General features: G+C 42.5%; 2 protein-coding genes across 29 annotated transcripts; one reads left to right on the plus strand and one right to left on the minus strand.

The window, feature by feature from the left end:
• Positions 1-2,036: 2,036 nt before the first annotated feature.
• Positions 2,037-22,986, minus strand: LOC143273121 (protein arginine N-methyltransferase 9-like). Of its 28 annotated transcripts, XR_013051030.1 has the most exons (9): positions 22,629-22,976; positions 20,162-20,234; positions 19,212-19,448; positions 17,238-17,405; positions 14,196-14,304; positions 7,965-8,073; positions 3,911-5,736; positions 2,936-3,787; positions 2,037-2,194 (listed from the first exon to the last, which is right to left on the minus strand). XR_013051030.1 is itself a non-coding variant. In XM_076571501.1 (7 exons), the coding sequence occupies exons 3-6, from the start codon at positions 19,445-19,447 to the stop codon at positions 7,996-7,998; spliced, it is 591 nt and encodes a 196-aa protein (XP_076427616.1). In that variant the 5' UTR covers position 19,448; positions 20,162-20,234; positions 22,629-22,976; the 3' UTR covers positions 2,037-5,736; positions 7,965-7,995. The 28 variants fall into 28 exon arrangements, 14 of the variants coding, with proteins under 14 accessions (XP_076427616.1, XP_076427622.1, XP_076427620.1 ...); XR_013051032.1 differs by lacking the exon at positions 20,162-20,234 and having other exon boundaries at positions 5,667-5,736; positions 22,629-22,984; XR_013051037.1 differs by lacking the exons at positions 14,196-14,304; positions 20,162-20,234 and adding an exon at positions 14,355-14,422 and having other exon boundaries at positions 22,629-22,984.
• LOC143273124 (adapter SH3BGRL) lies at positions 3,751-4,443 on the plus strand. The gene has a single exon (XM_076571510.1). The coding sequence runs from the start codon at positions 3,751-3,753 to the stop codon at positions 4,093-4,095; it is 345 nt and encodes a 114-aa protein (XP_076427625.1). The 3' UTR covers positions 4,096-4,443.
• Positions 22,987-23,582: the final 596 nt, after the last annotated feature.

A 23,582-nucleotide genomic window follows, 5' to 3' on the forward strand; every position in this document is an offset into this window, starting at 1 on the left:
AATCTTGAACAAACATTTCAATAAAGCAGACAAAAATGGCCAGCAGGTGCTGTCTGCTCCTTCCTGACTGTGGACATAATACGACAAGCCACTTCATGTTCCTGCCACCACACCACAGGACTGCATCCCTCCATAGACCTTCACTCTGTCTCCACTGGGAGCTGTGCACTTGGCTCCAGCCAGGTCCCACATCAAGGCTCGCTTCCTTGTCGATTTTAGTGCAGCCCCTGCCCAGGACAATGTGCAGATTGGACACAATCAGCAGCTGTGGGGTTATCTCAAATTAAGGCCCCTGCTGCCTCTGGGTCTCTGCAACCCAAGACATGCTGTGAACCATACTCTTGAGGAAATTCATCAACTGTCAGTCATACTAAAAACCTGGCCAGCAGAATACTTCTAGACTATGGAAGTCTTTGGAACAAAAACTCACTGGATTCAGTGACCTGGAGACCAGGATAGAGCCAGAGTCTGCTGGGCTCTAAACAGCATGCTGGACACTGGATATACAACAGCAGGGTCAACATTGGCCAACAGCCTCCTGGAGGCTTAACTAGACTTGAGACCTCAGTGTCTGTAACCCAGCCTGCAAAAGGGAAGCCCAGAAGCAGGAACAGCATTCCAAATGAGATCCTTGGGGGCGGTGGGAACGACACCCAGGGCACTGTGACCAATAGCTAAGACCTAGCCATGAAATACCTAAGAGCATGTCAGGCTTCTGGAAACCAGGAAAAACGTGCCAAGACTTGAGACCGAATCCAGTCAACAGGACAGACAACTCTTATGCTGTTACCTTTTTATCCACATTTATCCTGTCAGTTTTGTTGTTCTAGAGCTACTCTTTTTTTTTCTTTCTCAAAGCACCCAGGCTCCACTGGTTTGTGGGGTCTGTGTCAGCCTCCTAAGAGCTCGGGCTGTTATATTACCTGATACTTTGTATCTCCCCTTCTTGTGGCCACATTGGGAGACCCCCAAGCAAGGCCACCACAGAGCCAATATCTGATGCAAAACACACAGGGGTTTATTGATAACAAGCAAGCCCAGGCTTGGTCTGTGTCCAACACTCAACACAGAGAATAGAGGAGGATAGCCCTGAGCTCTCAGAGTGAGGGGTTTTTTAAGGGAAAAACCGCAAGCAGGGTGGTACAAGCCTTGGATTCATATGATTGGGTGAGGGTATGTAATCTTTGAATTTACTGGTTAGGAGTTACAGTTATCATTTTTGGGACAGGCCTGGACAAGTTCCAGGCTCTGTCCTTGAGCTGCCATGGAGGCTGGCTGGCCTGGCATGTTCACATTGACCCATGCATATAGCTCTAAGTTGGTGAAGAGTCTCAGACAGTAAACAATTGACTGAACCTTGAGCAGTCAGAGTACGTGCAGAAAGGGAGCTACTGCAAGGACTATGTCATGGCCCTGAAACTGCTGCTCAAGTCTCAGGAAACTGAAATTGAGGCCTGACCTCTGAGAGAAGACTGACAGCCTGCTATGGCATCTGCTTGGTCCTTTCATTGCCCCCTTGAGTGGTATATAATCTCCAATCTTGGAGATGTTTCTTTTTGGTAAAAGACTTTATCACCAGAGTAGTAGATCATTTTAGAGACTAATTGGATCAGGACTTAAGAGTTTTCCCATTATCAATGGCAAAGTGAGTCTCCCCTTATTCAGTTGTTGCCATCTGCAAGTGTGTCGTGGGTTCAAGGGTTGATATTTGGATTCTAGTATCCTCAGTTTAGTGGTACCCAGACAGGAATCTTCACTTAGTTAAGACATCAGTAACATAAGAGCCAACAGTAATTAGCAGAAGCACAAGGGCCAAAAGCCCTGTGATGGCTGACAGTTCCTTATCCTGAAGGAACTTGGAAATGAGAATGGGGACCAGTTATTACTTTATCTCAGGCTCCCTATGACAAGAAATTCCCTTTTGATCTAACATTCCAGGTGGGGGACAAGGGCAACGTTTTCACTTCTGTAATTACTTCCTGCTGACATTGGGACATTGTTGTCAGGGCCCTGGAAAGCTGGAATGTTAGTCAAAGGCAAGGAGGGAATGTTTTATTGATCAGCTGAAGAGATGGCATGTATATTGGCTGAATTGGTTAATATCAGCTTTCAGCAAGTTCAGGGCTCACAATCATTTGGAGTAGGTTGTCACCAGGAAACAATGCTTGGATGTGTCTGTCAGCCAAGTGGAAACCTGTTGAGAGATATAAACTAGGATCAGGAGCTAAAATTCATGAACTTATTTGGAACATTCAGATTCATAGTCTCAGTACTTGTAGTATTATCAATTTGCATTGAAATCTATATTGTGTTTTCTATCTAGAGAGACAGGTATAGATTGGACTGATATGTCTTTGGCCCAATAAACAGCATCTATCTCTCTATATCTCTCTCTATGTCTCTCCCCGGCTCTCTCTCCCTGGTGTGCTCTCTCTCTCTCTCTCTCTCTCTCTCTCTCTCTCTCTCTCTCTCTCTCTCTCTCTCTCTCTCTCCTCCCTCCCCTTTCCCTCCTAATAAAGCTCTAAAAAAAATTTAAAGAAAAAAATGCATCTATAAGTCTATATTCAGAACCTATTTCTCTCTCTCTTTTTTAAGAGACTTAGTAGCTTTAATTAATTAATGCATTGATCAATTAATTAATAAGGTGGCTGCAACCTTGTGGAAGACTCTGGCTGACTGATGTTGCTAAGCTGACAGAGCTACAGCTAGCCCAGTCAGTGCCATCAGAGACCTGAGAAGGATACATTGTACCTGAGTGCAGACTTCCAAATCTATTAAAAAATGACAGGCTATCCATTACCCAGACCGCCATCACCCCAGGCTCCTGTAGTGTTCATAGCATTGGCAGGACAGGTGTCAGGACAGCATCAGCCTTGGCTGCTGGGCCCATGACGTGAAATTTTCCCTGTGGAGGAGCAACTTGGGAAAGACTGACCTTATCTTGTCAGTGTCTCATTTGGGAATTCTGGGCCAGATCCCTGGCAGCAGGTGTTGAGCTGGGGCATCTTGCTCAGTGGTTGGTGTTATCACCAATTCAGGTGACACCTTCCTGTCATTGTTCCATATCTTCTTTGGAGATCCTGGGATTGCTGGGAGCTGGGAGTCTCTGTATGTTATAGTAAGCTTTTTATCAAATAATTTAAATACCATATTCACCAGATCTTTGATGGGTTTGAGGATCATTATCTATTAAATATATCTGAGCCAAAAAAATCTAGGCCTAATCTTGAAAACATCTCTAAGTTTGGTAACAATAACCATGCTAATTTGTTATCTGTAGATATATTAGTCAAATGTACCTCTCAGGTTCTGTTTTTTTCTTATTTAAATAGCTTATAATTAAATAAGAATTAACAGTACATGCTTTAAACTAGTACCTGGATAGCCGGATGACTAGCATTAACTTGTATTCCTTAACAAAGAGGACATGCAAACTCATATATTCAAAATCAAACATACACGTGGCCACATTTTTATCCATACCTGTGGGGCATACATGGGCTGCAAAAAGGGTGCTGAGAGAAATTCAGATAAATAGAGCTTAAGCTTTAAGCTGTTTACGCAGAGAGTGGATACAAATGGTACCAGAGGAAGTTAGTTTAAGCTGTTTGTACAGAGAATAGATACAAAGGATGACAAAAGGAAGTTAGCTTGGCTGTTTGGCCCCTTGCTGTGTTCCAGTCGTTGCTGCAGCTGTTTCTCAGCCCTTTTCCAGACTCCAGCGACCGACCACAAGCTCTTGTTTCCAGGATGGTGATCCGTGTATACATTGCATCTTCTTCTGGCTCTACGGCGATTAAGAAGAAACAGCAAGATGTGCTTGGTTTCTTAGAAGCCAACAAAATCGGATTTGAAGAAAAAGATATTGCAGCCAATGAAGAGAATCGGAAGTGGATGAGAGAAAATGTACCTGAAAACAGTCGACCAGCCACAGGGTACCCCCTGCCACCTCAGATTTTCAATGAAGGCCAGTACCGTGGGGACTATGATGCCTTCTTTGAAGCCCGAGAAAATAATGCGGTTTACGCCTTTTTAGGCTTGACAGCACCACCTGGTTCAAAGGAAGCAGAAGCCCAGGCAAAGCAGCAAGCTTGAATGTTATGTGTTCTTCCTTCAGCATCTTGAAAAATAACGTATCTCCATTGCTTTTATAAAACTCCTGGCTTCAAAAGAAATAGGCTTAAATGTTGAAATAATAGATTAGTTGATGTGCTCGCATGCAAACAAGCATAATAAAAATGTGAACATGGTGGTGAGAAAAATGAGAGATGAAGTTAAAACTAAGTAGATATCATAGAATAGGATTGTTATCTGCCAAGATATCTTATGTTCTGTAAGGATTTTACAAAAAACCATATGCTTCTTTTTTGATATTACTGTGTAGTGTAAGGATATCTTCATTTCAACTTTGAGGAATTAAAAGAGGAGAAAGAGAGAGAGAGAGAAAGAAAGAAACTCTTATTCCAGAATTGCCTCATTAACTTTAGTGAATATTTTGATGTGATGTTACTGTTGCTGAAATGTATTTGCAGGTTATGTTTATGATATGTTAGACATTGTAATTTCCTATGGTGATTGTGACATTCTCATTCTTACATAGGAGCAACTTATATGCTCTGAACCACAAATTTTCCAGGCTTCTAGATGTAACCTTTCATTGCATATTCAGTGATCAAAATAGTTGATTTCCCATAAGAAAATCATTGAATGCATTCTACTGACAGACTCCTTATCTACTTATACAGTTATAACAGAATCATGCTTCTAAATTACTTGCCTCAGTAAAACAATATGGACGTGTAAGTCATGGAAAGAAGATTGCAATTAATTTTAAATTGGCCCTTCTTGCAAAGAGCTCAGGCTTTTAATTAACCATTATACAATATTGCCTCTCATTGTTAAAGATTTACTTTCCTTTGGTGTTTGCTAAAAGAAATCTTAGTGGCTCCCTTCTCCTGCTTTAACATAGCTGGTGATCATGAATGCCACTGTCCCCTGATAGCTGAACTTTTTAGACAGATTGTGTGAACACATTAGTCCAAGTGGAAAGAATTGCTACCATGCTTTGATTTTGTCAGAAAGCACAAGTACCAAAGAAAAGGAACAGCTTTTGAAATATTTTGAAGATAAGCATGACCCAAATCACTTAACCAGAAGGTATTGATATTGTACCTTTGTCTTGTATTACTTTATTTTTCAAAACAATCACCTTTTACTTCAAATGACTGTATCATATCTGCTGTTTGCAAGACTGTACTCTGCAAAAATCCAACATATAATGAAGCCATAGCTTTGTTTACTGAAATTCAAACTTGATTTGATGCTTTCAATAAATGTTTTTAGAAATTAAAAAAAAAAAAAAAAAGGAAGTTAGCTTGGGTTGTTTGTATGGAGATTAAAGACCAATGGTGAGAAAAAGTTAGCTCAAGTTATTTATGCTAAGATAAGATACTAAAAACAGATGATGTCAGGGCATAAACAACTTGTAAATAGGGTGCCCTTTAAAATGATTGGTTTGTTCCTTCACCCCCTCTTAGGGTTCTGAGGTTTTCTGGTAGAAAAGAGGCTTACTGCCCATCAATAAACGAGTTCTTGCTTGACTTGACTCCCCGCTGTGTCTCCGGGTAAGAGGGAGGCTGGGAAATGGGCGAGCGGCCTGCACTTGCCTTTCCTTGGTTCCAGGCCACCTCTTCACAGGTGACCTAAGTTCCCGGTGGGGCAGGTCCCCACACATACCTATGGAGTAGACAGACATTTTTAAAATTATGAATCTTTGGAGACTCAATGTAACAGCAGAATAGCAAGAAAAAGAATCTGAAACATGCTTCATTCTTTTATACACCTTAAGTCACTTTTTTATCATTACTTAAGCCTCTTTACCCTCAGATCTTTATATCTTGCATTTTACATACTTTCCTTCTTCCCAAAACATTTCTTATATTCTTATATCTAAAACATTTATATCTTAGACCCTACATAAACTTTATTTATACTCAAACCTCACAACTTACTTAAACTTTAAAATACTTAATGACAGGATGATAAACGGTGCTGGTGGCAGCGTGCGGCACTGGTGGCGGTGCTGGTTACCAACGGAAAAGTCACAAGCCATGGCCATGACTAGCAGAGTTACAGAGAGCTTTATTGGAAGGAAGTGGGGGAGAGGAGAGAGGAGAGAAAGATGGTGAGGTGGTGGGCGAGGGCAGCAGAGCAGAGAGAGCAGAGGGAGCGTGGAGTCTGCGTCTGGCTTTTAAGGCACAGAATGTGTGACCATGCTGTGCATACATAGTCACCAGCGCCCACTGATGACATAAGACGCCAGACCCTGAACGGCACATGTGCAGTCGTGTAGCTGGAGTGAGGGCAGAATTCTAACACTTAAAGTTCCACATTTGTACACCTCAAACTACTTTCTCAGACCCAAAACATCATATACTCAAACCTGCATGACATACTTAAGACTTCAAATTTTTACACCTTAAACTGCTTCCTCAAATCAAAACATCATTTATTCAAACTTTTATCCTCATATCTCAAGCCTTTATATTCTTATAAAAACATTACAACCTAAAACAACTTTTTTTATTTAATTCATTGAGCTATCCTTTACTTGGAATTTGACACAGGTTTTTTTTTCTCCTTATCTTAACCAACAATAATTTGTAACCAATTCTCTTAAGTGATTGCAAGTACTTGTAACCCATTGAACTCAAAATGACCAAAACCCATATATCTTTGACTGTTAATTTAATATTTTTCTTTTCAAGCAATATCAGGACAGAGAGGAGTTAACAAGGATAGCTGCTGACTGGCAGAAGAGACCTTAAATTTATCACAGTGAAGAACTTGGCTTAGGAAGGAAGGGGGGCGGGGTTGGCAGCCAGGCATAGAGTGTGTCCTTGGCTGCCAGTGTTCCTGAAAAAAGTTTTTGTTAACTCCTCTGACTAAAATCAGATTCTCTGTTCAGTGTTCACACAGTTTTTGTCAATTGCAGGCAGTCCCCATCCCCCTGCCCATAGCTCCCATCTCTGCCCGCCTGTACCGAGAGCACACCCTCTGTGCGAGTGGCTGCTGCAGTCCTGATAGCAAGAGAGCTAGGGAGGGAGGGAGGTGGCCCTCGCTGTGCCTCTCTCTCCGCTTTCAGGAGAAGAGGCAGGCTAGTAGACAGAAACAAATAACATTCACACAGACAATCCAGTGCCGGAACATCGGCACTGAGATGACGGCCTCACTCGCAGCTAGTGAGCCCCTCTTACAGTACAGCAGCCCCACCTGGCAGGAGCTACCTGCTTATCTCAATTCAGTCAGGGGGACCCAGTTCCCTCTATTGTAGGCAGTGGCTCACGCACATCTGTCAGGCCTGCCGGCAGTCAGCTGGGTAGCTGGGTAGAGGCTTGCGGATTGAAGAGACAATGAAGAAGACAGAAAAGAGTCAAGAGGTCTGCTGGTCAATGCTAGACAGTCCCGAGTTTATTTCACAGCCAGCTTATATACAGTCTTGAAGGACAGAGGTAGAACAATGCACAGCACAGGCATTCAGCAACAGTCTATCCTGCCTTGCATCAAGGAGCAGGCAGTTTCATTTTCTATCTCAATATACCTCTGGCTGGCATGGACAGCCTGCATCTAGCTAGATAATGTGTTCCTTCTTGTAGGATAATCAGGACTTTCTCACAGCCCTTCAAGGAGGCTCTGTGGGCTAATCAAAACTTTCTCACAGCCCTGGAGCACACAAGCTTGAACTCTACTGACTCAGAATAGACTTCAGATTCAAACTAGGAAACTGAGTCAGTTGTGGGCTCCCACTATTCCTTTTTATTTATTTTAAGACTCCGCTGAGTCTCTCAGATGACTGTGCCTGTCTTAGGTGTTTCCTTATCACACTCCAATCTTACCCATCATGTGAGCATGAATTCTATCATTCACATCCTGTCCTAGGTTGAAAGGAAGTAAAGAAAACTTACCCGTCTTTGGCTACCAGCATCTGGTGTTAAGTCAGAGGAATGTGCATAGTTTTATTCCATGGAATTCTGAGCCCAGTCTCCATAACAAGTTCAAAATCAGCTTGAGAATCTGTCAGGGGCAAGGACAGAATCTCTAGTTAGTGGAAAAATACAGACCCCCGATAAGACAGGGAACTAGATCAGCTTACAGTCAGGTTGTCTAGCAACAGGACATTGAGTCAGAGCCCTTGACCCTTTCACCCTGTAAACATCCTATAAAAACATCCTGTTAGCTTGCCCCCCCTTATGCAGATGACAGCTTCTTGCTCCCCCGACCCTGCAGGAACTATATAAACCTTTCTGGAGAAAATAAAGTGGCACCTTGATCAGAATCCAGACTTGATGTATTTTCCTTTGTATCTCCTGTCCCTACATTCCCTCCTTAGGGTGGTCAAGAACCCGTTGTAGCCCTGCAGGCAGAGCAAGAATCATAGGCAAACAGATTATGCCTACTACATGCTCCAATAGCTACAACACTACTTAAAAGTGAAGTAAATGATGACCGTGAAGGGATAGCCCTTTCGAATTGTTCTAGAATATCTTCAGCTGTTTTAACTGCATCAAAATTCAATTTAGCCTTTTTCATTTCTCTAAATCTCTTGATGTAATTTAGCCAAATCTAAGGATTCATTAGAATCATGCCAAATTCCTTTTAAGATGTGCCATAACTCTTTCCCATCCAATAGCACTTTCATTATACACAGAAGATATAACACAAATCCATTCATAATTAGCATGACATTTCAAATGTACTCTAGTTTTCAGGCTTTGGAGCTCATCTCCCAGAAACTGTATCACATCTTAAAAAGCATTCAATTTATGTTCTATTTTCACATCTATATCTCTTTAAATCTCTAATATCATAAAGACATTCATAAACAATTTGTGAACAAACCCTGCTATTTGGGAACAAAACCTGCTGTCTGAGTGGATTGAGACAAAGCCACTGAAACCACTGTAGTAGCAACAAAAGCTGAAATTCCTGCTATAACTAATGCAGCAATATGCTTCTGTCTGCTTAAAGCTTTCTTGATTTCTTCAATCACTTGTAACCTTTTATCCTCAAACCATGGATCACTCGTATATACTGACAATATTACAAAAGAAAGTTATTTTTATACCATTACATGAATACAGTTATCCATTTGAGACATACAATTGGTTAAAATACAATTAAGACATGATACATTGAACATAGAACCATTTATAGAAATATTTGCTTCACCAACTAAAAGAACATAGGGCATTTTGACATAAGCTAAAATAGTTCCTTTTAAAGAACAAACAGGTTTAAAGTGACTGAAGTGTCCTGCAACTGTTCCCATGGCAGCAGCAAGTTTCCAAACAGATGTTTGTGGAGATCTAGTACTGGAATACCAAATTCCAGCTGACAATCCTTGGTCCCAAGATTCTTCTGTAGACACTGTATAAGAGTCACTATAATGTCCTGATTTCCAGACCAATCAAGAATATACTTCTGTCCATGTGATATTATACTTTAAAGGAATAATGCCAGTACATCATCTCCATAACAAAGTTCTGTTAGGTTCTCGCAGTTCTTTTGTACATGGAGGAAATTGTTGAGGGGGTGAAATATTACTTATCCATTTACCTTGAGGAAGCAATCCAAGACATCCCTCCAAAGTAATATTTTTTGTAAAATATACAGGAATACCTTTACCAATATCCAAAACAAGAAAATTGTGAGCAATCTGGAACTCTTGGGTGGCAGGTGGATCTAAAAGCCTGGTATCATTAATTGCAACCACAATTTCTTTTCCTTCCCAAGTTGCAGGATGTAAAATTGGTGGATCAGGAACATAGGCCCAATAGGTTTCACTCTGGCATCTCTGGATGGTCATCAGCAACACCAGGATCAGTATTTCTCTGCTCCATACACCACACCAATCTTTCAGGCAACCAACAAGTTTCATTTTCATCCTGTGAGAAAACATAAACATGCCCTTGTCCCCATATTAAACAGGGTTGGGGTCCTTCCACAAGCCAGTATAAGGATCTTTACATTTAACTTGAGCAAATTTTGTGGTGGTGCCTTCATGCCAAAATTGATCAGCTACAGATTTTCTAGCAGCATCCACATTTTAAAAAATTAAAAAACAAATAAGGCATGATTTAAAGCATTATGTGGTGACTGGGGTTATAACTCCCCCTTCTTTAATTTTTGAAGATGTATTTTGAGGCTGCTGTGAGCTCTCTCAACAATACCTTGTCCTTGAGGATTATAAGGAATGCCTGTTTTATATTCGATTTGTCATAAATGATTAGGAAGAAGACCTTGAGGATTTACTCCAAAGTGAGGTACAGTCAAATATTGAGGACATGTACCACATTTCTTTAACAATTTGGTGAACAGTTCCTCTTGTTAAACCAAATTGTTTTCTTAAGCTTTACTATTGTGATGATGCAAGCCATGTGATCACTGAGCAAGCTCAACTTCAGATAAAGCGATCAACTGATAAAGCAATGAACTGAATAAATTTATCAGCTAAAGCATTTTTTTTAACCAATGGACCAGGAAGATTTGAATGTGTTCTTATATGTTCCACAAAATATGGCAATTTTCTTAAATAAATGGTATCCTGAATTTGTTGAAATAACATTCTTAATTGCTCATTAATAGTTTTAATATAAGAATGTTTCTATAGCTTGAAAAGCTCTATAAATATATTGACTATCTCTATATAAATTAAATAAATTATCTTTTTTAAGAACTTGAAAAACCAACAGCTCAACAACTTGAGCTGAATCAGGAATAGTTTTAACTACATGTCCTTCACCTTTAATCACCATTAATAAGCTGCTTTCCCAATAGAAGAACCATCAGTAAAAACCAAAGCAGCATCTTTCACTGGAGTATATACTAATACTTTAGGAAAAGTAAAAGAATGCATCTGAGCAAACTGTAATAGTTGATCAGCAGGATAATGATTATCAATTGGACGCAAAAGGAATTGCCCAAGAACCATTATTTTGAAATAGCCCACCAGTTTGTTGTTTAGTAAATGGAACATTTATTACATTTGGTTCCTTTCCAAAATATCTTCTAGAATCAAGCCCATTCCATTTTCCTGTGACTCATGCTTCTCATGGCCAACACCTGGCATAACTGTTAAGATCCATAACCCTCAGCTGTTTCTCATGATCACTTCATGTCTTTAAGACCATTATCATTTGGGAGACTCTTAAATTGCAAAGTTTACCTGTCAGAGCAAGGTGCATTCTTGTGTATAAAAGCATTGAGGTGCAGCTTTAATATTTTATTAAACATTGCTTTAAGCCTATCTTATTAAACCTTTTTTTTTTTTTTTTTTGGTTTTTCGACACAGGGTTTCTCTGTGTAGTTTTGTACCTTTCCTGGAACTCACTTTGTAGACCAGGCTGGCCTCAAACTCACAGAGATCCTCCTTGCCTCTGCCTCCCGAGTGCTGGGATTAAAGGCGTGTGCCACCACCGCCCAGCTTAAAGCTTATTTTTTATGACATGAAATATCATATAGAAATCTATCCCAATCCAAAATATTTAAGGATTGTTGCCTCCTTTGTCTAAAAGGAGATACAATGAACAGATTCTTTAACTTTATTTAAAGATTGTTGCCAGCCATGTGGCTGCCCACTTCATGATGAGGTCACCAGCCAAGATGGAGGAAAGCCATGTGGTTGCTGTTTAAAATTAAACAATAGTTACATGCACACATACACACAGTTGGATCCAACTTTCATTCATACCCATAAATCACATACATGTCCACATATATACACACATGTATATATTTCCATTTTTAACATAAACATTTTTCAATGAAGAATCATCAGCTATTTTTAATATAAAGAAAACCAGAATTAACATTATGTTTAAATCCCACATATATCTTACAGTTTCCCTTCACATTCAGCATAGTTCACGTCCCCTCTGACCTTGTACAACTTAGCATGTACCTTCAGGTCAGGCCCTTCCCTATGTTTGCTCTTCTGGTTCAGCCTGACATAGACAAACTCCTTTTTCCCTTTCCTACCACTATTCCAATCTTTCACCTTCTCTTGCTTTTCAAACAACATGCAAATTTCTACCAAAGTTCTTTTTCTTGTGGTTTCTTTTCAGCAGTTTAGAACATTGCATAGGTATAACATTTCAAACAAGAATAGAAACATGTAGATATATGCATATATCATAACAAAAACCTTATTTTTGCATTAATATATTAAAAACCTGTATCAATGTGAAACATTTCAGATTAGCAGAAGTTTTTCTTATCTTAATCAATAATTTGTAATCAATTCTCTTAAATGATGACAAGTATTTGTAACCCATTGAACTCAAATGACCAGAATCCATGTATTTTTTCTTTTCCTGTGGAGGCAAAAGCATAATTTTTTCCAAAACATCAGAGTATGCAGGCTGGTAATTGAACATTTTTTTTTCTCAAGCAGTATCAGGACAGAGAAGGGTTAAGGTGGGTTAAAGTTGGAAGTTGCTGGCCAGCAGAAGAGACCTTGATGTTATCACAGTGAAGAACTTGGCTTAGAAAGGAAAGGAGGTACAGAGTGTATCCTTGGCTGCCAGTGTTACTGAAAAAAAAATTGTTAACTTTTCTTACTATAGTAATTACCAATTAACATCAGATTCTCTTTTCAACGTTTGATCAGCTTGCCAATAGTAGGAACAAACTCCCTGCCACTTCATCTGCAGCTTCTGTCTCTGCCCTTTCTGCTCCAAGAATGCACACCCTCACCCTCTGAGAGCTGCTAGCTGGCTGCAGGATTCTCCTGCTGGCCAAGACCAGCTCCATTCATGTTGCAGGCCTCATAGCAAGACGGAGGGAGGCGGCCCTTGACATGCCTTCCCTCCTTCTCTTCCAGGAGAACGAAGAAGATTAGTAGGCAGAAATGAGTAACACTGACAGAGACATAAGTCCTGTACATCAGCATTGAGACAATGGCCTCACGAGTCCCGTCTAACAGATGACTTCTCTTGCTATACATAAGCCACACCTGGCAGGAGCTACCTGCTTATCTCAGTTCATTGGGGGGACCCAGTCCCCTTAAACATGTGGAACAGAACAGTAACATAGTGACAGAACATTTACCAGCCACAGTGAACAGAGCTGAAAGTGAGACATTGGGCTAATGGTTTGTGGTCATGACTGGCTTAATCTCTCCAATTCAGTAGCACAAGCAATACCTGGTTGCAGGACCACAGGTGAGCAAATCTCACTGCCACCTCCCTCTAGGTTTGGGACCTGGACAGCCAGGAGATCCCCTGGACCTCTGGCTCTGTTGAAGTCAGATGGCTGGCTTATGGCCACAGTATTTGTTAGTCGGTCCAAAGGTAGTCCTTGGCCGTACCTGGGACTTCTCAGGCCCAGGTGATTTTTGTGTGTGTGTAATGGACTCTGAACTCTCAAAAGGATCTAATCCTTTTGAATTTTGCACAGCCCTAGATATAATCCCTTTATATGAAAGGGTCTTTGCTTCTGATGAAAGGAGCACTGTGGAACGTCTGTAAATATGTTTTTATAATTCCATTCAAAGCTGCTGTGCACTCAGATGAAAGCTGTCAACCTCTGCTGTCTGTCCAGGGCTGTGATGGAGTCAGACCTTGGGAGTGAAGGTGTCTGTTCTTTGAAGCTAGCCCGGTGCTCTGACATTCGATTCATTGTAAGTTGCCACTGCCAACACGAGACCAAAGTGTGTGACTTGTCATTATGCAGTGTGACAGCATTAAAGACTGATGGTGAACCTCAGGGGAGCAGTCCTTGGACTCTGTTTGAGGGCTTTGCTGGGGCGGGGAGGCATGGTGAGAGTCCTCATCTAGAGAAAACTTTCCCTTCCTGGAACATGGAGGTTTCCCCGTTCTGAACCCCAGCATCACTGGTGAAGGTTGGGGTGAGGGCCTGCCCTGAGCACCTTTTCTGCCTTGCAAGGCTCTTGGCCACATCTGGGGACCACCAGGGCTAAAGATTAAAATACTCTGTGCCCGAATCCCCACTGCCAACTAGGTAGGCCTGGCTAGACCAGAGCTAGGATGTTAGGCTAGCTGCTTGGAGGTAACCCAGGGTCTGTTCTGCCCTGTGAGAAGTGGGAGGAAAAACCTACTTCCTGTCCCAACTTCCTAGGAATTTCAGTCTCCTTAAAGAACTGCATAAAGTATAAAGCAGATGGGACATAGACTTACAGGAGTGTGTTGGTTTTGTTTCTGTGCTGTTGAATGGTTTCTCTTGTTTCTTTTCAGGTACACAGACATACTCTGATATATTTCCGGTCTTGCGAACATTCTCGGGCCTCTTGAAATAATAAATACTTAATCAGATTTGAGTGCTTTCACGCAGCTTACCTTTGGTTGCAGAAGTAAATGCTCCCATGCATGAATTAAACTCTCCACAATTCCTTCTCCAAACACACCTGCATCGACAGTTTCTGTTACAACTAGGGACACTCTATAGAATGATGTTTTAAAGATACATGTAAGTAAAATGACATGCTATTTATATAAAGCTGTCAAGACAAGAGAAAAAAGGCAAACATGTTACAGAAAATCTCTATGTAAACTTTCCTGATACATTTTATTTTAGTATCTTCCCCTGAATCCTGAGGTGTCCCTTGGGCTCCTCTCTTCTTCATCAGCTCCCTTTCCTTAATCTAGGCATAAAAGGGTTGCCTTCTCAGACTCTCATTCCCTGCCTAAGTCCTTAAGAGTAATTGGTACCCACATCTTTACTAGTCCCTTAACATCAACTATTGAGCTTCTAACACCCCAGACAAATGTTTTTCTCCCAACCAGAACTTGGGATGTGGAGACAAGAGGATCAGGCAGAAATTAAAGGTAATCTTTGACTACATCGTGGGTTTGAAGCTAGCCTGGGCTACATGGAACCCTGTACTAAAAAAGCAAAAGCAAATCAAGGAGGGAATACATCCAGATTCTCTACCATCAATGACCCTTCTCAAAATGAATTTTTGTTTTGTTTTTGTTTTTTGGAGACAGGGTTTCTCTGTGTATTCCTGGCTGTCCTGGAACTCACACTGTAGACCAAGCTGGCCTCAAACTCAGAGATCCTCCTGCCTCTGCCTCCCAAGTACTGGGATTAAAGGCGTGTACCACCCCACCAGGAATGAATTTTTTCAGCTGTCTTTTAAAAAAAAAAAAAAAAAACATGTTTGTTTTGTGTGTGAATACATGTACACACTATTTCTGTGGGTACAGGTGTACCATAATGCACGTGTGGATGTCTGAGATGGTTCTCTCCTTCTACCTTGTGGGTTTGAGGGACTGAACTCAGGTCATGAGGCTTGGCAACAAATGTCTTTACCCAGTGAGCCACCTTGCCAGTCCAGTTATGATTTGATATGCAAATAACATTTAATGCTGACAAGAACCTTCCCTCCCAAAATTCCATCTTGACCGTCTACATTACACGTATCTGACTACGCCTCTCCTACCCCTTCTCCAGTCTCCACAAACCTACCCCAGAGGTCCGCTCCTTTCCTCATTCATTCCTTCTCAGAAAGATTTCCCCTTCTCTGAACTTCTCTAGCTTTCACTGCCGGCACCGTTCACTTCTGTATCTAAAGATGTACAAAACTGTCATAATATCCCTTATGCTCCTCTCCAGATGTGGAGGCATCTGAGAGGTAGGGATGACTTGGGTATCCTCCACGGTACCTAGACCCAACTATCTACAGACAGAAAACATTCACTATTTATAACCGCATACACTTAGAATATGAAAAGTACCTCAATCGTCTAGTCCTACAACTTAGTCCAGAAATTTGCTTATGGTCAAAGTGAACAAGTAGGAGTCTGAACTGAAATATCTATTTCACCTGCTTCAAAAGCACTCCGTGAGGAAAATACACATTACAGTAACCTTAGCTTCATGCCAGTCCAAATCTTATGTGGAAGCCCTAATCGTATACTTGGAGACAGAGCCCTTAGGAGGCAATTAAGGTTAATGAAGTCACCAACGTGAGGTCCTAATCCAGCAGGACTGGTGTCCTACTGAAAGAACCAACACTAGCATTAAGTCACACACAGGAAAGGTCCCATGAGGACACAAAGAACAGGTAGCCAACTGCACCCAGGAGGAACCCTACCTGAAAAATTATGTGCCTGGTGTTTAAATTCTGTGATCTTAGGCTCCTAAGACAACTTAGGACAACGTTTCTGTTTTGTATAAAGTGAGTATGCACCTGCATTAACATGATAAACTTCTTCTCTAACAAACACCACTGCAAGTACCATGCACACATTATTAAAACTAGAAGAAGACTTAAAAATCAGAGTTCAAATAACAATAGAGTACCAAAAACTTCTTTACATGTAGACTACATTTAAGTAAGCCACAAGACAGACAGCACAGGCAGTTACAACACAAGTGTTACATTTTGAAAGGCAAAGTTCAGCCGGGGGGGCGGTGGATCTCTGTGACTGTGAGTTCAAGGCCAGCCTGGTCTACAGAGTGAGTTCTAGGACAGCCAGGACTGTTTCACAGAGAAATCCTGTCTTGAAAAAATTTTTTAAAAAGGAAAGCTCTTGAAAAATGATGGGCCAGAGGACGTTCAAATCCCTTCTAGTTCTAATCTTCCACTGCTCTCCTGCCCACAGTGAGATGCAGATGAAAACATAAGGCTTCTCAGACTGCACATACAGTATCTGAAGGCCACAGGAAGACACTCTTGTCAACTGGCACTTCTAAACTTTCATTTTAATCAAGGATAGTGATGAAAATGTGATGTCTGCTCAGTGTGAACTGTTTACACTTTAAACAGTTACTTAACACTGCTGACCTACAGGAAGTTTATCTACTTTTATGGACAAAAAAGCATGAGTTTATGTGAGGTGTTAAAGAAGGGTTTTTGTTAACTTTCTCAGTATCAATTTTTCTTGAGTTCTTTAGATACTTTTTAAAAAGTACATTATTGCCGGGCGGTGGTGGCGCACGCCTTTAATCCCAGCACTCGGGAGGCAGAGCCAGGCGGATCTCTGTGAGTTCGAGGCCAGCCTGGGCTACCAAGTGAGCTCCAGGAAAGGCGCAAAGCTACACAGAGAAACCCTGTCTCGAAAAAACCAAAAAAAAAAAAAAAAGTACATTATTATAAAATCCTATATCTTATTAAACTGGCTGATAACCGTACCACAAAATGAGGATATTAATACTTTTTTTAACATAAGAAGCTGGAAATGCATCTTAATGTTTCGGGTGAGTTATAAACACACCTTTCAGGAATGTGTTTTGGAATCTCTATATCAAGTGACTTCATATGGAGGAGCTGAATCCCAGTGTCCATCTTATTTGCAGCCACGATGTCACAGGCGAGCTCGTACATGGTCCTGGACACTTCGCAGGCGTACACAGAGTGCGCACCAGCGTTCTTAGCAAACGTGCTGCAAGAGAGAAGAACCCACTGTGAACACTTCCAATGTTAACAAAACTATGACTCTTCAAACACGAGATCATTCTTCCATTCCTCAATATAACGATCATTTCTTCTGCATTTAAAGATCTGGGCGAGCAAGACGGCTCAAAGGGTAAAGCATCTGCCACTCAAGTCTGACAACTCAAGTTCAATCCCTGAACCCACAGTGGAAGGAGAAAAGTGACTCCTGAGAGTTAACTTCTGGCTTGCACATGTACACGTGTATACACACACACACACACACACACACACACACTGAGAGAGAGAGATTAATAATAATCTAATTAGGCCAGGCAGTGATGGAGCACACCTTTTCTTTAAAAGATTTATTTTTTTTTTTTTATATATATATATATTTTTTTTTTTTTTGGTTTTTCGAGACAGGGTTTCTCTGCGTAGCTTTGCGCCTTTCCTGGAGCTCACTTGGTAGCCCAGGCTGGCCTCGAACTCACAGAGATCCGCCTGGCTCTGCCTCCCAAGTGCTAGGATTAAAGGCGTGCGCCACCACCGCCCGGCTAAAAGATTTATTTATTTATCATGTATACAGTGTTCTGCCTGTGCATTTGCCTCTAGGCCAGAAAAGGGCACCAGATCTCATTATAGATGGTTCTGAGCCACCATGTGGTTGTTGGGAATTGAACACAGGACCTTTGGAAGAGCAGCCAGTGCTCTTAACCTCTGAGCCATCTCCAGCCCCCTGTGGAACATATCTTTAATCCCAGCACCCAGGAGGCAGAAGCAGGTGAATCTCTGTGAGTTCAAGGCCAGCTACATAGCAAGTTCTAGGACAGCCAAAGATACATTGTGAGATACTATCTCAAAAAGGTCTAAGAAAAAAAAATCAAGATAAAAAATAATAATAAATGAAGCTGGGTATGGCGGTGCACATCTTTAATTTCAGCACTCAGGAGGCAGAGGCAGGCAGATATGTGTAAGTTCAAGGCCAGCCTGGTCTACAGAGGGAGTTCAAGGACAGCCAGGAATACAAAGAGAAACCTTGTCTCAAAAAAAGAAAAACAGTAATAAGCATCATCATAATAATAAATAAAAAGAAAGAATGAACTAACATACTTGTTTAAAAACAAATCATTCAATAAAAAATGACATCCACACATTTTGTTTTGTTTTGTTTTGCTTTTGGCTTTTGGCTTTTTGAGACGGGGTCTCTCTACATAGCATTGGCTGTCCTGCAACTCACTGTGTAAACCAAGCTGGCCTCAAAGTCACAGAACTCCTCCTGCCTCTACCTCCCAAGTTCTGGGATTAAAGGCAGTACTACCACACCCGGCTCAGCATCCACACAATTAAGACACAACTAGCAAGAAGTTTGCTCAATAGGCTTTCTGGATTCCACAAAAATGTTGATATAAAAAAATACTCTAAAATTCATTATTCAGAATTTCAATAACCCCAAGGTTTTCTTAGTTTTCTTGAACTTTTGATAAGTAAAATCATAGTAAAAAGTACAATACTAATAGTTGCATCAAGCTGGGTGGTGGTGGCATGTGCCTTTAATCCCAGCACTCAGGAGACAGAGACAGGGAGATCTCTGTGAGTTGGAGGCCAGCCTGGTCTACAGAGTGAGTTCCAGGACAGCCAGGACTGTTACACAGAGAAACCCTGTCTCAAAAAATAAAAAAGAATAGTTACATGAATAACTCTAACAATTATGAAAAAACAATTGCCATTTTTATATACCAACGTTGCAATTTTGCTCTCTAACAAAACTGTTCAGTCATGTAAATATGATAAAGAAAGAATGATTACAACAAACCTCAGTATTCCAGTTCCTGTGCCAATATCCAAAACACTTTTGGAGCCCAAGCACACGGCCTTCTGGATGGCTGCATTATAAACCCTATTCCTCTTGGCGTCATTGAGCATGAGGAAGTGCCAGCGCTCCACCAACCAGTTGGCAGCACGGTAAAAGTTCTCCTTTGCATCACTGAAGTCGGGGTTGAGCTTCACCGCTTTATGAAAATACCCAGCTGCCTCATCGTGAAAGCCCATTCTAGGGGACGATATGAAAGAATACATTCACCTCTGCGTGGTCAATTACAGTGCCTCTGTTCACTCACGACCCCAGATCCCAGAGCAGTCAACCTCCAGGCAAAACTTTCTCCTTCTGTGAGTAAGGCACTCTCCTGACTTCTTTTCTGAATCTCTACCTAGGCATCTCAGAGGGCCTGTGTGTGGGAATGGGGCAGCAAAGGCATTAACTTGTACTGAATTGAATATGAGCAGATAAAAAATAAAAGACAAGCCGGGCGTGGTGGCGCACGCCTTTAATCCCAGCACTCGGGAGGCAGAGCCAGGCGGATCTCTGTGAGTTCGAGGCCAGCCTGGTCTACCAAGTGAGCTCCAGGAAAGGCGCAAAGCTATACAGAGAAACCCTGTCTCGAAAAAACCAAAAAAAAAAAAAAAAGACAAAGGGGAAATACTATTAAGTCTTCTGAATGCTGCTTCTCAAACTGTGGTGAAAACCTCCCTGTCACTGTTTAAAATAGCTAATCATAGGCTGACTGCACTGCCCACAACTAGACACTTCTCACATCCCATCGGACTTCAGCAGCATCCAAACTGGTCCATACTTTGTTCACTCCACAAGCTCTCACTTGAGCAGAGACACGGATTTCTACTACTATCAAATTCTCTACACAGCTGTCACGGATCAGGAGTTTACAGAGCACACATTCAACAGAGCAGAACAAGAGGAATCCTCACTCCTTTCTTCCCAAGCACCGTTAGTCACCATCCATTCTGGAGAAGCTTCATCATGACTTCATTCTAGGCATGGCTAAGACAAATGGGACAAGTAACAAAAGGGAGATGCTGGTTAGATTGTAGGCACTCACGTTTTAAAATGGAAATACTTAAGGTCAGTGTATGTTACTTCTTTGTTACCCCGAAGGGAGAGGTATCTTGTTTATATTCTGAGACTGCACAGAACAACACATCACAGAAGAAAACACATGGCATTGATGTGAACAAGCCTCACCATGCTGAACCAAGATGTGTAACAAGGAAGACTACTGCTGACTTCATTTATTTTATCAGAACCGCAGAGACTGTACACACTCCCTTCTCCAGAGCCCTGGCCCTGCACAGCCCTTGGGAGTAGGAGACAAAACTACTAGGTTGATTATTGTGCTGGTTTGATTCTAACTGGCCCCGAAGTTCACAGGGAGTAGCACTATTAGGAGGTATGGCTTTGTTGGAGTAGGTGTGGCCTTGTTGGAGGAAGTGTGTCACTGTAGGAAATGAGGATGGGTCACACACAACCCTACCTCAAACTCATTTACGTACTTGAAGCTACCCTGGAACTTCTGATTCTCCTGCCTCTACCTCCCAAGTGCTGGGATCACAGATGTGTGCTGCTACACTAGGTTTAGACCTCACACATGCTGAGCACAAATCCACCAACTGAGCTAGGTCTCCAGCCATACAGTCAAATTTTACAATTATTTTTTTCTGTGCTGGGAGTGCAACCCAGAGCATCACACTCAGGGCCATTCTATGGCAAGCTGTTGTACAGGCCTATCCTCCAAGCCAAACAACTGCCATCTTGGAAGGGAGTTTAGCTGTGTCCACTTGCAAAGATCATACCAGATGGACTTGTTGACTGTTTACATCTCTCCTAGAAAGGCAGGCTGGGTCCTGAGACCCTCACTGAGTATCCTGCGGCTCGTACCACCTGTTGCATGCGACACGGCTCTAACTGCATGGCTTCAAGTAGAGTCTAGAGCTACAGTTCTCAACTTTCCTAGTGCTGCACCCCTTTAACACAGGTCCTCATGTGGTGACCCCAACCATACAATTATTGTTGTTGCTACTTCATAACTACTTTTGCTATTGCTATGAATCATAATGTAAATTATCTGATATACAGATATCTGACCTGTGACCCCTGTGAAAGGGTCATTTGAACCCCAAAGGGGCCACAACCCACAGGTTGAGAACCTCTGGTACAGAGTGTATAAGCCAGGGAAGACAGTGGAAGGTGGCAGCGAGTCCAGCTATGAGCTATGAGAAGGCTATCATCCCTGCTGGGTAAAGGCTTTCCAGTGTAGCCTTTTGTGAGGGGAGCACCCACATTCAATAAGTAACCCCTCATCTATGCTCTGTAAGTAAGCCCAATGAACTCACTGGTTCCTCCAGAGACCTCAGTTTGTTGTTGGGATCTTAGGGAAAAGGGCAGATATGGCTTATATCTTCCCTGGATAAGAATTTTACCAACACAAGCACTCCTCCAATGATCTACACTCACAGCCAAATTGTATGTGTACTTTCAACACCCACTATTTATCTTGTCCATTCACAGAAGCAGCAGCTAGAACTGCACAAAGAAAAATTGTGTGGATTCTACTGCTGTCTATACACAGGAGCAAACTACCCAGAACGCTATCATATTCTGCGGTAAACCACCAGGTCCTAAACTTCTGTGAATTACAAAAGCCTAATGCTACTGACATCCAGAGGCCAGACCATGCTGCCAAACATGAAGGAAGACACAGGACTGGCTTGTGCAAAATGTCAACAGTGTCAGGTTGAGAAACTCTGAACTAAACAAAGCAAGATCATCCACAGCTTAAACTGAATGTGCAATTACATTGCTTTTTGACATTGAGATTCTAATACTTGAAAACGTACAGTAAGTAGTTCAACAGGGTAACTTGCACATAAGGTGGATCCTCAAATAAAAGTCCCTTATCCAACTCCAGGACGAACAGTATTCCTTCTACACAGGATAATGGAAAGTCTCCAAGTTATGGCTAATTAAATTAGATACTGGAAGAGAGAAAGGACTACCCACTCTTATTAGCATTTAAAGGGCCTTTGGAACCTTAAGTGAGGCAGAAATTCTGAAACAGATGTGAGAAGACTTTTGACTTGTTACAAAAACCTGGCTGTATTGAGATGAGCTGCAGGAGAGCCCTGCAGGGAATCGACTCCTATAGTAGTCAGATGCTTGAAGTTTCCCAGTCTCTGTCACACACACACACACAGCCCTGCAGGGAATCGACTCCCATAGTAGTCAGATGCTTATAGTTTTCCAGTCTCTATCACACACACACACACACACACACACACACACACACACACACACACACACACACACACACACACACCACCCCGTCGTCACTGTTAAGATCGCAGGGTTTGACAGGCACTCGGGGAAGGAAGGCCTCACCTTCACGTCGTCTTTGAGCTCCGGCGCCAGGCTGAGCACCAGGAGGTAATGGGCATAGGCAGTGCCGAAGTCCTGGGCGCCCAGACAGTGCTCAGCGCTCTTCAAGGACCGCGCCACCAGCCGGTCCCGGCCGGCCGCCCCTGAGCCACCCCCGGCGCCGCGGCGGGGTCTGGGCCTCGAGTTCGGCATGGCTGAGTCTCCGCTCGGAAGCCCTCGAGGAAGACGCCCTCCTCCGGGAAAAGAGACTCTGGACGTCTCACTTGCCTGGGATCCACAGCGGCCACAGAAGGCGCAGGAGGAAAGCGCGCTCGGCCCTAACCAGAAGGAAGCTCCGCCTTCTCAGGCTCGGGCGGAGCTGCGCACGCAACGCGGGGCGGCGCGCAGTGATGACGCAACGCCAGCGCGCTCTCTCGGGGAGACCCCACCCCCAGTGCCTGCGAGACCTAAACTGTGAGAGTCTTCGCCTTGCGGTCAGGTTGATTGGGCGGGTTGAAACCCAAGGGTTCGTCCTCTCTCCCACCTCCTAGAGCGTGCTGCTGCTCCTGCTGCTGCTCCTGCTGCTGCTCCTGCTCCTGCTGCTGCTGCTCCTGCTGCTGCTGCTGCTCCTGCTGCTGCTCCTGCTGCTGCAGCTCCTGCTGCTGCTGCGCCAGACCCTACTTGCGTCTGGCGTGTGCGATGCTCAGAGCTCAGGACGCCCGTCTCAACATTGCAAAACGAAATAAAAGAAACTTAAAGTTGGTCATGGTGTACCCTCTTAGCGTTAAGTATTCTCTCTCACAAAACCCCGTGAGACGAAACTTTGGATTACACTGGATAAAGAAGAAAAAGGCAATCTCTGAGAACTGCTTCAAGGTCGCACAAGTTGGTGGGATGGGTATAGCCGAATCCAAGTTTCCTGATGACCTGTTACATTAATACAGAAGACTTAGGTCACATGTGGCCTCTAAGATATTA

Source organism: Peromyscus maniculatus, chromosome 5 (assembly GCF_049852395.1).
Source record: "Peromyscus maniculatus bairdii isolate BWxNUB_F1_BW_parent chromosome 5, HU_Pman_BW_mat_3.1, whole genome shotgun sequence".
Taxonomy (NCBI): domain Eukaryota; kingdom Metazoa; phylum Chordata; class Mammalia; order Rodentia; family Cricetidae; genus Peromyscus; species Peromyscus maniculatus.